Genomic DNA, 15,739 nt, shown 5'->3' with positions numbered 1-15,739 from the left:
AGAGAAGTTAACTGGCCAAGTGCATATGATGGCATATGTGTGTGAGCACACATGTACGTATCGGCAAAGACACTTGGAAGTTTGAGAAATTGTGAATTTTTTTTGGAGTTACAGATAAAATGGCCATCTATGAGTTAGTAAATCTGTGAAATACAATCAAAAGTACGACCGTATGAAAAAAGAGTTAAACACTTTAAAAGTGGTAGCCGAATTGAATTTCCGGTTATATTATTACTTCAAAGTTTTCTTTGTCCTCTTTCGTCTCTCTCTCCAATTGTAGTCAAAAGAGGTCATGGAAAGAAACATAGAGATTAGGAGAAAGGCATTTTTCTTTATGCTCACATGTTGGGCTTTATTCACCCTCCCTGTTAGGAGTAGCACCCCGTTGTATTGCATATATATGACACCGCTCCCCCTCCTCTCTTCACTCCACTAGGCAGAGGCATCCCAACCCAGTGGCTCTACTCTACTATAAGCTGGATCAACAAAAACGCGACGATAGTCTTAGCTCAAGAAGTGACAGAGAGGAGTCAGGACTGAGGACACACACAAGTGTCCAGAAGCAAGACCCGAGAGACAATGGCCGCAGCAGCCAATGAAAGCCTCGCCGACGAGAAGGTGCCAGGAACGATCGGCGTAGGCCGGTACGAGGAGATGGAGCAAGACGGCGACTCAAGCGCAGCAAAGTCGCGGCTCTCCGGCCTCCTCTGGCACGGCGGCTCAGCCTACGACGCCTGGTTCAGCTGCGCTTCCAACCAGGTGAGCATCATACATTCATTTCCCTGCGATGTCAACTCATGTATTCTGCCGTTCTGCGCTGTGTTGGAGTGCTCACTTCGTATTTGGCCGTGTGAATGGCTTCACTCTGTTCGTGATCAGGTGGCCCAGGTGCTCCTGACGTTGCCCTACTCCTTCTCGCAGCTGGGGATGCTGAGCGGCATACTGTTCCAGCTCTTCTACGGCCTGATGGGCAGCTGGACCGCGTACCTCATCAGCATCCTGTACCTGGAGTACAGGACCAGGAAGGAGAGGGAGAAGGCGGACTTCAGGAACCATGTCATCCAGGTAGGAGAAGATCGATGTCTCCCTCCATAGCTTGCACATCCATTTCTTGGCCGTCTTGCATGTCGTCGGTCAGAACTCAGAAGTCTGAACTGAAACGCTTGTCTGATTTGCAGTGGTTCGAGGTGCTGGACGGGCTGCTTGGGAGGCACTGGAGAAACGTCGGCCTCGCATTCAACTGCACATTCCTCCTCTTCGGCTCCGTCATCCAGCTCATCGCGTGCGCCAGGTACCAGACCATGAACTGAGCTAATGTCGCTCATCATTTCTGTTTGGTAAAGCATGGACACGGGTAATAGAGAAAAAGTGTCCTCTCGGAGCTCGTTTAATTTGTTTCTTCCGGTATGATTAGGCCTGAGCTAGGTTAACTAAAGCGGGTGTCTGATTACGGGCTACTGTCTGATGTGCGTTTACATTGCAGCAACATCTACTACATCAACGACCGGCTCGACAAGAGGACGTGGACGTACATCTTCGGCGCCTGCTGCGCCACGACGGTGTTCATCCCGTCCTTCCACAACTACCGGATCTGGTCGTTCCTCGGCCTCGTCATGACCACCTACACCGCCTGGTACCTCGCCGTCGCCTCCCTCATCCATGGCCAGGTCCGTTCAATAGTACACACCATCTCTATCATTTCGCATCTGAATTAGTAGATGGTGTGAAGAACACTGAATGAAGTTAAGCTGACGAACACTTGTGCTGTTCATCTTTGTGGACGCCGGTACTTAGGTTGACGGTGTGAAGCACTCGGGCCCGACCAAGATGGTGCTCTACTTCACCGGGGCCACCAACATTCTCTACACCTTCGGTGGGCATGCTGTTACTGTGTAAGCCAACGAACACCCGGCATTTCTGTCAGTTTACTGATATTAGTGTTAGTAATAATAGTTTTCATTAGATGAGTAATGGGTACTGGCATGTGGACCTCTGGGCTCTAGGGCCTGGATATGGCCAACTCAGCCAAAATTCGTGTGTGTGAGCACAACGAGCCCACTCTATGACGTTGTATGCCGTTGAATAGACTACTAGATTCTACATTTCAGAATGTAACCACAAGTGTACACGGTAGTCCAATTTCTTGCGTGTTGGGGATAGACGAGACAGCATTGACCCACAACAATTTCAAAATGTCTTGCTTTAAAAACAATTTCGAAATGAAGGTACAATCTGACGACACCACACACATGCCAAGCTAGACAGCCTCTGCGCACTGTTCAGCCTTGGTACCAAACGCGTCCAATTTCATTTGCACAGCTGACAGGGTATCTCTGTCCGTCTTCTGCAACCTTGGCCTCCGGCCATCCCATCCCCATTCATTTTTCAGGGCAGCGCGCCACAGGGAAAGGAGCCGCTCTACCCTAGGAGCATTTGCTGCTTTTTACATTCAGCAGGGGGCCTGCAGCCTGCTCTGCTTCTTCAACCCGTGCTACATACGATAACGCCTGACCGCAGATACAAACAGCACCGAAAAATGGCGCAGAGGTCCACGATAACTCTGTACCACGCTAGCTTGCAAGAGCTGCAGCGCCGCGTACTGCACCTGCACGCACAGAAACGAAAATGCAAAGAGCACTGCACGCCACGCTTCAGTCACCTCGTTGCAGGCTTTGCAGTATAAACATCGGTCCATGATTTACAGCAGCTCGATCTAACTCTAATTAATCACCTATATCTTACGTTAATTTCAGGGAGGTGATGCACGCGATGTGGCGGCCGCAGAAGTTCAAGGCCATCTACCTGCTGGCGACGCTGTACGTGCTCACCCTGACGCTGCCGTCGGCGGCGAGCGTGTACTGGGCGTTCGGGGACCAGCTGCTCACGCACTCCAACGCGCTGTCGCTGCTGCCGCGCACGCCGTTCCGGGACGCCGCCGTCGTGCTCATGCTCGTCCACCAGATCATCACCTTCGGCTTCGCATGCACGCCGCTCTACTTCGTCTGGGAGAAGCTCATCGGCCTCCACGACTGCCGCAGCCTCTGCAAGCGCGCCGCCGCCAGGCTCCCCGTCGTCGTCCCCATCTGGTTCCTCGCCATCGTCTTCCCCTTCTTCGGGCCCATCAACTCCGCCGTGGGATCGCTCCTCGTCAGCTTCACCGTTTACATCATCCCGGCGCTCGCGCACATGGTCACATACCGTTCCGCGCACGCCCGTGAGGTAACACTAATGTTTTACTCTCCCTGTTTTACTGTCCTTGCTAGGAGTACATTGTGCATCTTAGAATTGAGAACAGTTACACTTCGCTTTCACTTTAGCTTATTGCACACCTTCTATATTCTTTGGGCATTTCGTAACTTGGTTGCTTTGCATTGGCATGCCAAGGCCAAGCTATGAAGCTAGGCCTTGATTAGATGTCACTTGGCACAGCTTGCAGCACAACTTTTCACTCGAGCGCAACTTAAAGCTATGGCTATATATGATTAAGCGTGAAACATAATTAGTGGTCGTGCTGGATGTAAGACAAACACCAGCAGCGTCAACTATTTCGCACACTTGGTAGAAGTAAAGTGAAAAGCGCCTAAGACGACAAAGGTGCTTTTGTACCACCTGGTGCTCGGAAGTCGGACCCGACCCCAATGGCCAATATGGACCTTGGACGGACACCAGTAGACCACAGCAAAGTGCCTCAAAAGGACACCAACTGTACTCTTAGAAAGATGAACAATTTCAATGTAACTCTGTTCTGTTATGGCCCAAATTAATCAACTCTTGTCTGAATGTTGACATGCAGAACGCGGTGGAGCAGCCGCCGCGGTTCGCCGGGCGATGGACGGGCACGTACGTGATCAACACGTTCGTGGTGGTGTGGGTGCTGGTGGTCGGCTTCGGCTTCGGCGGCTGGGCGAGCATGACCAACTTCGTTCGCCAGATCAACTCCTTCGGCCTCTTCACCAAGTGCTACCAGTGCCCCGTGCCGGCTCCCATCACGATGCCGCTGTCAGCTGCTCCGGGCGGCTCCTGGCCGTTCCCCGGCGGCCTCCAGAACTTCACGATGCTCCCACCGGCGCCCGCTCCTTCCCCGGCGCATTTCTTCCGGCATCACAGCCACGGGCTCTGAAGTCTGAAGTTTAAGCCTCCTGTAACGCCCGGGCTTGCTCTAGTTAGCTTCCGTTGATGAGTGTTTGATGCTAATCAGTCTAGTAAAACACATCTACCATAGTTAGTAGTAGGGAGCTTTGTTACCTCTTGTTTTTCTCTTGGATTCAGAGGGAGGGTGATGACCGATGTAGTCGCTTGTTCTGTGTGTTGTGTCCTGGCGTGAAGCATCTAGCTGTTGCTTTCTCTCATTCTCATGCATGCTTGCTTCGAGCTCCTCTCTTTTGGGGTACCATTCAGTGCTGTATCATTGGCTGTACCATGGTGCTAATTTGCCAACTCAGGAGTCAGGAATCACGACTTAGGGAGCTCTTTGCCTTATGTCTTGGCTGCCGTGAACTTTACTCGCTCCCAATGTGAGAAATTGAGACGGTGTTGTACGGAGTAGACTGGAACAAAGTAACTTCAGAAAAGGAAAAAGTCCAAAACAAACCTTGAACTTGTAGACAAAAGCTAAATCGAACCCCCAACTTTTAATCCTAAAATTGACACTCTGAACTTATCAATCCCGGCCTATTTTAAACCTTGGACCTGTTTGGCACACTGGGATTACAGTCTATGCTCACTGCCACATGGGCCCACTTGTAAGGCCTTCTTCCCCAATATCCATCAAAATATCAAGACCATTGGGGATCAATCAACGAACTAGCCAATAAATTAATTGGAATCTCCAATCGTGGGGCTTGTGAATAGATAGTCTACATACCAGTACAAGTACCAGCAAGGAGGACTAGGGAGCGGCGCTAAGAGCATCCCCACTCGTTGGCGCTCCCCACGCCCAAATCCGGCGAAATTTTCGTCCGGATTGGAGGAAGATTTGGCCTGGGGAGCGCCGAAGTTCCAGTCGTCCCCCCGGCAGGAAACCCCCAACCACGACCATTTGACATATTTCAAACAAATTTAACATAAAATTTAACAAGTTCGGCGATCAAGAGTACGAAAATTGCTGAAACAAATTCGACGATAATCAGTACAATGTTTAACAAGTGCTGAAACAAATGAACCACACAATTTCACAATTTTTCAAACAAATTATGACAGACTAGTTGGCGTCGGCGTTGGCGTTGTCTCGAAGCGTCCATATGTGCTCCACCAGATCATCTTGCAGCAGCTGATGCATTGTAGAGTCTCGAATCTCCTGGCGCATAGCAATGAAGGCGGCCCATGATGGAGGCACCTGGTGATTAGGCTGTGCAAGAGGACCCTCTCTCTCATATGGTGCTTGTTGCTCATCGAGAGGAACCGGATGCTTTCGTTCATTTTCAATAATCATATTGTGTAGGCACACACAGCAGTTCATCACCTCCCACATCTGATCTTTGGACCAAGTCATAGCGGGGAACCGGACGACAGCAAATCTCTGCTGGAGGACACCAAATGCACGCTCGACGTCTTTTCGGCAAGCTTCTTGTTTCTTGACAAACTCGCAAAGTTTGGGGGTGCTAGGGTTCGAGATAGTCTTCACAAATGTTGCCCACTTTGGATAGATACCGTCTGCAAGGTAGTATCCTTTGTTGTAGTGTCGACCATTGATCACATAGTCCACCGGGGGAGCATGACCCTCAACAAGCTTGGAAAAGACCGGGGAGCAGTTTAGGACGTTGATGTCATTGTTGGATCCAGGCATACCAAAGAAAGAGTGCCAAATCCAGAGATCATGGGTAGCCACTGCTTCAAGTATCACAGTGTAGCCTTTTTTGTGACCCTTGTAGATTCCCTGCCACGCAAACGGACAGTTCTTCCATTACCAATGCATGCAGTCAATGCTTCCAAGCATCCCTGGAAAACCCCTAGCTTCATTTGTTGCAAGGATCCTCTGAGTGTCTTCGACAGTGGGTGTTCTCAAGTAATAGTCCCCGAACACTGCTATGACGATCCTGCAGAACCGGTAGAAACAATCAAGGGCGGTGGACTCCGCCATCCGAAGATAGTCATCTGTGATACGTCTCCGACGTATCGATAATTTCTTATGTTCCATGCCACATTATGTTCCATGCCACGAACTGTTCTGTTTTGACAGATTCTGCCTTTTATTTCGCATTGCCTGTTTTGATATGCTTGATGGATTTTTCTATTCCATTAACTTTCAGTAGCTTTGTGCAATATCCAGAAGTGTTAAGAATGATTATGTCACCTCTGAACATGTAAATTTTGATTGTGCACTAACCCTCTAATGAGTTGTTTTGAGTTTGGTGTGGAGGAAGTTTTCAAGGATCAAGAGAGGAGGATGATACAATATGATCAAGGAGAGTGAAAGCTCTAAGCTTGGGGATGCCCCGGTGGTTCACCCCTGCATATTTCAAGAAGACTCAAGCGTCTAAGCTTGGGGATGCCCAAGGCATCCCCTTCTTCATCGACAACATTATCAGGTTCCTCTAGTGAAACTATATTTTTATTCCGTCACATCTTATGTACTTTGCTTGGAGCGTCGGTTTGTTTTTGTTTTTGTTTTGTTTGAATAAAATAGATCCTAGCATTCATTGTGTGGGAGAGAGACACGCTCCGCTGTTGCATATGGACAAATATGTCCTTAGGCTTTACTCATAGTATTCATGGCGAAGGTGAATCTTCTTCGTTAAATTGTTATATGGTTGGAAACGGGAAATGCTACATGTAGTAATTGGTAAAATGTCTTGAATAATTTGATACTTGGCAATTTGTTGTTCTCATGTTTAAGCTCTTGCATCATATACTTTGCACCTATTAATGAAGAAATACATAGAGCTTGCTAAAATTTGGTTTGCATAATTGGTCTCTCTAAGTTCTAGATAATTTCTAGTAAGGATTGAACAACAAGGAAGACGGTGTAGAGTCTTATAATGTTTACAATATGTCTTTTATGTGAGTTTTTCTGCACCGGTTCATCCTTGTGTTTGTTTCAAATAACCTTGCTAGCCTAAACCTTGTATCGAGAGGGAATACTTCTCATGCATCCAAAATCCTTGAGCCAACCACTATGCCATTTGTGTCCACCATACCTACCTACTACATGGTATTTCTCCGCCATTCCAAAGTAAATTGCTTGAGTGCTACCTTTAAATTTCTATCCTCTACCTTTACAATATATAGCTCATGGGACAAATAGCCTAAAAACTATTGTGATATTGAATATGTACTTATGCACTTTATCTCTTATTAAGTTGCTTGTTGTGCGATAACCATGTTCCTGGGGACGCCATCAACTACTCTTTGTTGAATATCATGTGAGTTGCTATGCATGTCCGTCTTGTCTGAAGTAAGGGCGATTTACCACTAGTTGAATGGTAAGAGCATGCATACTGTTAGAGAAGAACATTGGGCCGCTAACTAAAGCCATGAATCATGGTGGAAGTTTCAGTTTTGGACAAATATCCTCAATCTCATATGAGAACATTAATTGTTGCTAAATGCTTATGCATTAAAGAGGAGTCCATTATCTGTTGTCTATGTTGTCCCGGTATGGATGTCTAAGTTGAGAATAATCAAAAGCGAGAAATCCAATGCGAGCTTTCTCCTTAGACCTTTGTACAGGCGGCATAGAGGTACCCCTTTGTGACACTTGGTTAAAACATATGTATTGCGATGATAATCCCGGTAATCCGAGCTAATTAGGACAAGGTGCGGGCACTATTAGTATACTCTTCATGAGGCTTGCAACTTGTAAGATATAATTTACATGATACATATGCTTTATTACTACCGTTGACAAAATTGTTTCTTGTTTTCAAACCAAAGCTCTAGCACAAATATAGCAATCAATGCTTCCCTCTGCGAAGGGCCATTCTTTTACTTTTATGTTGAGTTAGTTCACCTATTTCTCTCCACCTCAAGAAGCAAACACTTGTGTGAACTGTGCGTTGATTCCTACATACTTGCATATTGCACTTGTTATATTACTTTGCATTGACAATATCCATGAGATACACATGTTATGAGTTGAAAGCAACCGCTGAAACTTAATCTTCCTTTGTGTTGCTTCAATACCTCTACTTTGATTTATTGCTTTATGAGTTAACTCTTATGCAAGACTTATTGATGCTTGTCTTGAAAGTACTATTCATGAAAAGTCTTTGCTATATGGTTCATTTGTTTACTCATGTCATTTACCATTGCTTTGATCGCTGCATTCATTACATATGCTTACAATAGTATGATCGAGGTTATGATGGCATGTCACTCCAGAAATTATCTTTGTTATCGTTTACCTACTCGGGACGAGCAGGAACTAAGCTTGGGGATGCTGATACGTCTCCGACGTATCGATAATTTCTTATGTTCCATGCCACATTATTGATGATATCTACATGTTTTATGCATACTTTATGTCATATTTCTGCATTTTCCGACACTAACCTATTAACGAGATGCCGAAGAGCCAGTTGCTGTTTTCTGTTGTTTTTGGTTTCAGAAATCCTAGTAAGGAAATATTCTCGGAATTGGATGAAATCAACGCCCAGGGGCCTATTTTGCCACGAAGCTTCCAGAAGACCGAAGGAGTCACGAAGTGGGGCCACGAGGTGGCCAGACACTAGGGCGGCGCGGCCCAAGCCCTGGCCGCGCCGGCCTAGTGTGTGGGCCCCCTGTCAGGCCCCCTGACCTATCTCCTCCGCCTACTTATAGCCTTCGTCGCGAAACCCCCAGTACTGAGAGCCACGATACGGAAAACCTTCCAGAGACGCCGCCGCCAATCCCATCTCGGGGGATTCAGGAGATCGCCTCCGGCACCCTGCCGGAGAGGGGAATCATCTCCCGGAGGACTCTTCACCGCCATGGTCGCCTCCGGAGTGATGAGTGAGTAGTTCACCCCTGGACTATGGGTCCATAGCAGTAGCTAGATGGTCGTCTTCTCCTAATTATGCTTCATTGTCGGGTCTTGTGAGCTGCCTAACATGATCAAGATCATCTATCTGTAATGCTACATGTTGTGTTTGTTGGGATCCGATGGATAGAGAATACTATGTTATGTTGATTATCAATTTATATCTATGTGTTGTTTATGATCTTGCATGCTCTCCGTTATTAGTAGAGGCTCTGGCCAAGTTTTTGCTAGTAACTCCAAGAGGGAGTATTTATGCTCGATAGTGGGTTCATGCCTCCATTAAATCCGGGACAGTGACAGAAAGTTCTAAGGTTGTGGATGTGTTGTTGCCACTAGGGATAAAACATCGATGCTATGTCCGAGGATGTAGTTGTTGATTACATTACGCACCATACTTAATGCAATTGTTTGTTGTTTGCAACTTAATACTGGAAGGGGTTCGGATGATAACCTGAAGGTGGACTTTTTAGGCATAGATGCATGCTGGATAGCGGTCTATGTACTTTGTCGTAATGCCCAATTAAATCTCACTATACTCATCATATCATGTATGTGCATGGTCATGCCCTCTCTATTTGTCAATTGCCCAACTGTAATTTGTTCACCCAACATGCTATTTATCTTATGGGAGAGACACCTCTAGTGAACTGTGGACCCCGGTCCATTCTTTACATCGAATACAATCTACTGCAATACTTGTTCTACTGTTTTCTGCAAACAATCATCATCCACACTATACATCTAATCCTTTGTTACAGCAAGCCGGTGAGATTGACAACCTCACTGTTTCGTTGGGGCAAAGTACTTTGTTTGTGTTGTGCAGGTTCCACGTTGGCGCCGGAATCCCTGGTGTTGCGCCGCACTACACTCCGCCGCCATCAACCTTCGACGTGCTTCTTGCCTCCTACTGGTTCGATAAACCTTGGTTTCTTACTGAGGGAAAACTTGCCGCTGTACGCATCACACCTTCCTCTTGGGGTTCCCAACGGACGCGTGTTGAACGGAAAGACAATACGTCATCTACGCGCAGCAATCTGCACTATCACCGGGAGCTCCATACGCCAGCATCCTCATAGCCACTGTGCACTTCTGCAGTGACGAAAATCCAACCAAACCAGTGCAATCCGTCTTGCATCTGAAGTAGGGGTCAAAGTCTCGGATGGCATACATAATTTGCAGAAATAGCTTTCTGCTCATCCTGAAACGACGTCGGAAAACACTCTCACCGTGCAATGGATTGTCGGCGAAGTAGTCGGCGTACAACATGCAGTAGCCCTCCATTCGCTGTCTCGGCTTGCACTTCCGACGACCTGGTGCCGACCCACCACGTCGACCAGTTGCCAGTCCGGCGTACATGTGCGGTGACCCAGCATACCACTGCATGTTGTAGTATACAAGTCGTTGATATGATCTTTGTGAAGGGACTTCTTCACAATTTGCCATATCCCTCAGAGTGGTACAACATAAACATTGCAGGTCATAACACTCCATATATTATTACAAACATTGTCTTAACAAGTTGGTATTCTCACAGGTCCTATGAGAACACCCTAAGATACTACTTAAGTACGATTACAACTCATAACCAAATATAAAGAGAGCTCAACAACTTATTTAGGTAAGTTCTACGTTGCTCGGCTCTATGATACTAGGGTATATCACTAATCCTCCACCTCGGGGTCATCGGGTCCGTAGACTATCCCATAGTCTACTCCTTCCACTCCGCCGGTAAGATCAGGTTCCTCGTAGACCAGCTCATAGCTCCCTTCTGGTGCTCCATCGTTGATGTCCTCCACTTCCGGATCACAGTCTAGCAAGGGTGTCGAAAGAAAGTGAGTACAGAGGTACTCAGCAAGTTCTAAAAGAGTAAAAAGGTGTTTGATGCACTAGCTACGACCATTGATCAGGAAATCGCAGGTCAATGCATGTTTTTGAAATCATTTCTTCAAAAGGTTGCTTTTATTATGAAAACTATGCCCGTCAGTCTTCACAGGTTTACTAGAACTTCGTGGAGTTCCCTTCCTGCCGCGTTCGCAGTTCCCTTCCCGGAACAAGGAGTGACAACCACAATTTGATACACTCTGCAGAGGTGCGTTACTTTTCCCACAAGAGATCCCACCCTTTTTGCCATCCGCAGGGACTTGCCCCCGTTCACACTTCCTTTGGTGTGAGGCCAGGTATAAAGATCCAAGCCCACACCGCCTTCTCCGCGACTGCAAACCCACCCTTTTGTCCACCCGTACACCCCCAGTAGTTCCCGATTACGGCTTTACTCACGGTGCACTTTGGACAATCCATCATAGATCGTAGAGCCTATCATCACTAATGGATGGGGATTTAAAAGGCTATCCCAACCTACGGCAGTGCCTCCAACACCCCGCCGGCTCTACCAATCCGTTGGCGTGCAGAAGGGAAAAGATACGGCTAGCTTCACTAGAGCCATTATAGATCTCATGGTTAACGCAATTTGTACGGCGCTAGAATCACTGGACGGCATTGGTAATTAATCCTAGGGTGATATAACCCATGCAATGGAACCTCCACCATATCAACACATACCATGGTTCCATTGCCAGCCACATAGTCATATTCATAGTTGGAAAGTAACATTTTATTTGCGATGCAGGAATGATAAGTATATAGCTTTGCATTAAAGTAGTAGAAAATAATCAAGTTGACATGAGCAAGGGTGAACTTGCCTGTGGACTGCGAGATAGTGCAGTTCAATGCAGTTGATGGAACCTGGACCTCGGGTTCTGTAAGAAGCATCATTGTCCGGTAAGGACAATGTTATAAAATCCAAATAATGCAATCATGGATGTATTATTTTATGTTGAATCCCTTTACCCCAATGAGTTATTGCAATTTTAGAGTTGAGTTAAGATTTATGCCTTTGGCAGTAACTTGCAATTGATTTAATGTGTAAACCACTTTAATTCACATAAAGTAATATAATTCAAAGTAAAACTACTTTACTTGGTGATTCATTTACTCATTCCACAAATAATTTGAAATCATAGAGTTGCCCCTATAGTTTTTGGAATAAAAAGGAGTAGAGTATTTTTCTTTGAAAAATACCTTTCTCAAAAGAAATGACTTGGAATAAGAGATTTTCCTTTTGAAATGTTTGAAAATAAGTATTTGAACTTATTTGAGATTTTTCCTTGAAATTTAAATTCAAGGAAATGATAGTTTGAAATTCCAACTTATTATTTTAAATTCATCAAATTCATAATTTTGAATTTGTTTCTTAAATTCTATTTTATATTTTATTTAGGTTAAGATTTATTTTTCATTCACCAATCCAATTTTTAATGGATTTTTAGAATTGTATTTTATTTTCTAAAAATTGGTGAAATTCTGGCTTTTTCTAAATGGTGAAAAGACCAAAATACCCCTGGCCCCTATTGGGCCAGCCCACTAACCTAAGCCCATGGGACAATGATACGTCTCCGACGTATCGATAATTTCTTATGTTCCATGCTTGTTTTATGACAATACCTACATGTTTTGTTCACACTTTATGATGATTTTATGCGTTTTCCGGAACTAACCTATTGACGAGATGCCGCAGTGCCAGTTCCTGTTTTCTGCTGTTTTTGGTTTCAGAAATCCTAGTAAGGAAATATTCTCGGAATTGGACGAAATCAACGCCCAGAGTCTTAAAACTCCACGAAGCTTCCAGAGCGCGGCCAGGGCCTGGGCCGCGCCCCCTATTGTGTCATCGCCTCGTCGCCCTTCCGACGCCGCCTCTTCGCCTATAAGAAGCTCCTCGACCTAAATCTTCGACACGGAAAAGCCACGGTACGAGAAACCTTCCAGAGCCGCCGCCATCGCGAAGCCAAGATCTGGGGGACAGGAGTCTCTGTTCCGGTACGCCGCCGGGACGGGGAAGTGCCCCCGGAAGGCTCCTCCATCGACACCACCGCCATCTTCATCAACGCTGCTGTCTCCCATGAGGAGGGAGTAGTTCTCCATCGAGGCTAAGGGCTGTACCGGTAGCTATGTGGTTCATCTCTCTCCTATGTACTTCAATACAATAATCTCATGAGCTGCCTTACATGATTGAGATTCATATGATGATGCTTGTAATCTAGATGTCATTATGCTAGTCAAGTGGATTTTACTTATGTGATCTCCGGAGACTCCTTGTCCCACGTGTGTAAAGGTGACAGTGTGTGCACCGTGTGGGTCTCTTAGGCTATATTTCACAGAATACTTATTCACTGTTATGAATGGCATAGTGAAGTGTTTATTTATATCTCTTTATGATTGCAATGTGTTTTGTATCACAATTTATCTGTGTGCTACTCTAGTGATGTTATTAAAGTAGTTTATTCCTCCTGCACGGTGTAATGGTGACAGTGAGTGCATCCTGTAGTACTTGGCGTAGGCTATGATTGTGATCTCTTGTAGATTATGAAGTTAACTATTGCTATGATAGTATTGATGTGATCTATGCCTCCTTTCGTAGCGTGAAGGTGACAGTGTGCATGCTATGTTAGTACTTGGTTTGGTTATGTTGATCTGTCATGCACTCTAAGTTTATTTAAATATGAACATCGAATATTGTGGAGCTTGTTAACTCCGGCATTGAGGGTTCGTGTAATCCTACACAGTTAGTGGTGTTCATCATCCAACAAGAGAGTGTAGAGTCTAGCATCTATCTATTTATTTATGTGATCAATGTTGAGAGTGTCCACTAGTGAAAGTATGATCCCTAGGCCTTGTTCCTAAATACTTCTATCGCTGCTTGTTTACTGTTCTACTGCATCTGTACTTCCTGCAATATTACCACCATCAACCACACGCCAGTCCTGGACAGCAAAGCACTTTTCTGGTGCCGTGCTGGCGCAAAGTTGACGTGGGAGTTAGAGATCTCTGTGGTGTAGCTTTTCTTCAGTTCCCCGGCAACGGCGCCAGAAAAAGAGCTTGATGGCGTGTATTTCACACGTTCGTTGGGCAACCCCAAGAGGAAGGTATGATGCGCACAGCAGCAAGTTTTCCCTCAGAAAGAAACCAAGGTTTATCGAACCAGGAGGAGCCAAGAAGCACGTTGAAGGTTGATGGCGGCGGGATGTAGTGCGGCGCAACACCAGGGATTCCGGCGCCAACGTGGAACCTGCACAACACAACCAAAGTACTTTGCCCCAACGAAACAGTGAGGTTGTCAATCTCACCGGCTTGCTGTAACAAAGGATTAACCGTATTGTGTGGAAGATGATTGTTTGCGAGAAAACGATAGAACAAGTATTGCAGTAGATTGTATTTCAGTAAAGAGAATTGGACCGGGGTCCACAGTTCACTAGAGGTGTCTCTCCCATAAGACAAACAGCATGTTGGGTGAACAAATTACAGTTGGGCAATTGACAAATAAAGAGAGCATGACCATGCACATACATATCATGATGAGTATAGTGAGATTTAATTGGGCATTACGACAAAGTACATAGACCGCCATCCAACTGCATCTATGCCTAAAAAGTCCACCTTCAGGTTATCATCCGAACCCCCTCCAGTATTAAGTTGCAAGCAACAGACAATTGCATTAAGTATGGTGCGTAATGTAATCAACAACTACATCCTTAGACATAGCATCAATGTTTTATCCCTAGTGGCAACAGCACAACACAACCTTAGAACTTTACATCCTTTGTCCCGGTGTCAATGCGGGCATGAACCCACTATCGAGCATAAGTACTCCCTCTTGGAGTTACAAGCATCTACTTGGCCAGAGCATCTACTAGTAACGGAGAGCATGCAAGATCATAAACAACACATAAGCATAACTTTGATAATCAACATAACAAGTATTCTCTATTCATCGGATCCCAACAAACGCAACATATAGGATTACAGATAGATGATCTTGATCATGTTAGGCAGCTCACAAGATCCGACAATGATAGCACAATGAGGAGAAGACAGCCATCTAGCTACTGCTATGGACCCATAGTCCAGGGGTAGACTACTCACACATCACACCGGAGGCGACCATGGCGGCGTAGAGTCCTCCGGGAGATGATTCCCCTCTCCGGCAGGTGCCGGAGGCGATCTCCTGGATCCCCCGAGATGGGATCGGCGGCGGCGGCGTCTCTGGAAGGTTTTCCGTATCGTGGTTCTCGGTACTGGGGGTTTCGTCACGGAGGCTATTTGTAGGCGGAAGGGCAGAGTCGGGAGCCAGACGAGGGGGCCACACCATAGGGCGGCGCGGGCCCCCCCTGGGCCGCGCCGCCACGTGGTGTCGCCACCTCGTGGCCCCACTTCGTGTGTTCTTCGGTCTTACGGAAGCTCCGTGGAAAAATAGGCCCCTGGGCTTTGATTTCGTCAATTCCGAGAATATTTCCTTACTAGGATTTCTGAAACCAAAAACAGCAGAAAACAGCAACCGGCACTTCGGCATCTTGTTAATAGGTTAGTTCCAGAAAATGCACGAATATGACATAAAGTGTGCATAAAACATGTAGATAACATCAATAATGTGGCATGGAACATAAGAAATTATCGATACGTCGGAGACGTATCAGCATCCCCAAGCTTAGTTCTGCTCGTCCGGCAGTGTAAAACGATAACACGGATAATTTACGGAGTGACATGCCATCATAATCTTGATCATACTATTTGTAAAGCATATGTAGTGAATGCAGCGATCAAAACAATGTATATGACATGAGTAAACAAGTGAATCATATAGCAAAGACTTTTCATGAATAGCACTTCAAGACAAGCATCAATAAGTCTTGCATAAGAGTTAACTCATAAAGCAATAATTCAAAGTAAAGG

General features: G+C 45.9%; 1 protein-coding gene across 1 annotated transcript; it reads left to right on the top strand.

Moving 5' to 3' along the window:
* The first annotated feature begins 441 nt into the window (after positions 1–441).
* Positions 442–4,349, top strand: LOC127296381 (auxin transporter-like protein 2). The gene is made up of 7 exons (XM_051326443.2): positions 442–759; positions 880–1,065; positions 1,179–1,291; positions 1,484–1,667; positions 1,795–1,892; positions 2,754–3,219; positions 3,794–4,349. Exons 1-7 carry the CDS (start codon positions 580–582, stop codon positions 4,118–4,120), a joined length of 1,554 nt encoding a protein of 517 aa, XP_051182403.1. The 5' UTR covers positions 442–579; the 3' UTR covers positions 4,121–4,349.
* Positions 4,350–15,739: the final 11,390 nt, after the last annotated feature.

Source organism: Lolium perenne, chromosome 4 (assembly GCF_019359855.2).
Source record: "Lolium perenne isolate Kyuss_39 chromosome 4, Kyuss_2.0, whole genome shotgun sequence".
In the NCBI taxonomy this organism is placed as follows: Eukaryota; Viridiplantae; Streptophyta; class Magnoliopsida; order Poales; family Poaceae; genus Lolium; species Lolium perenne.
Note: the sequence above shows the minus strand (reverse complement) of the source record. Positions and strands in the feature narration are given on the sequence as shown.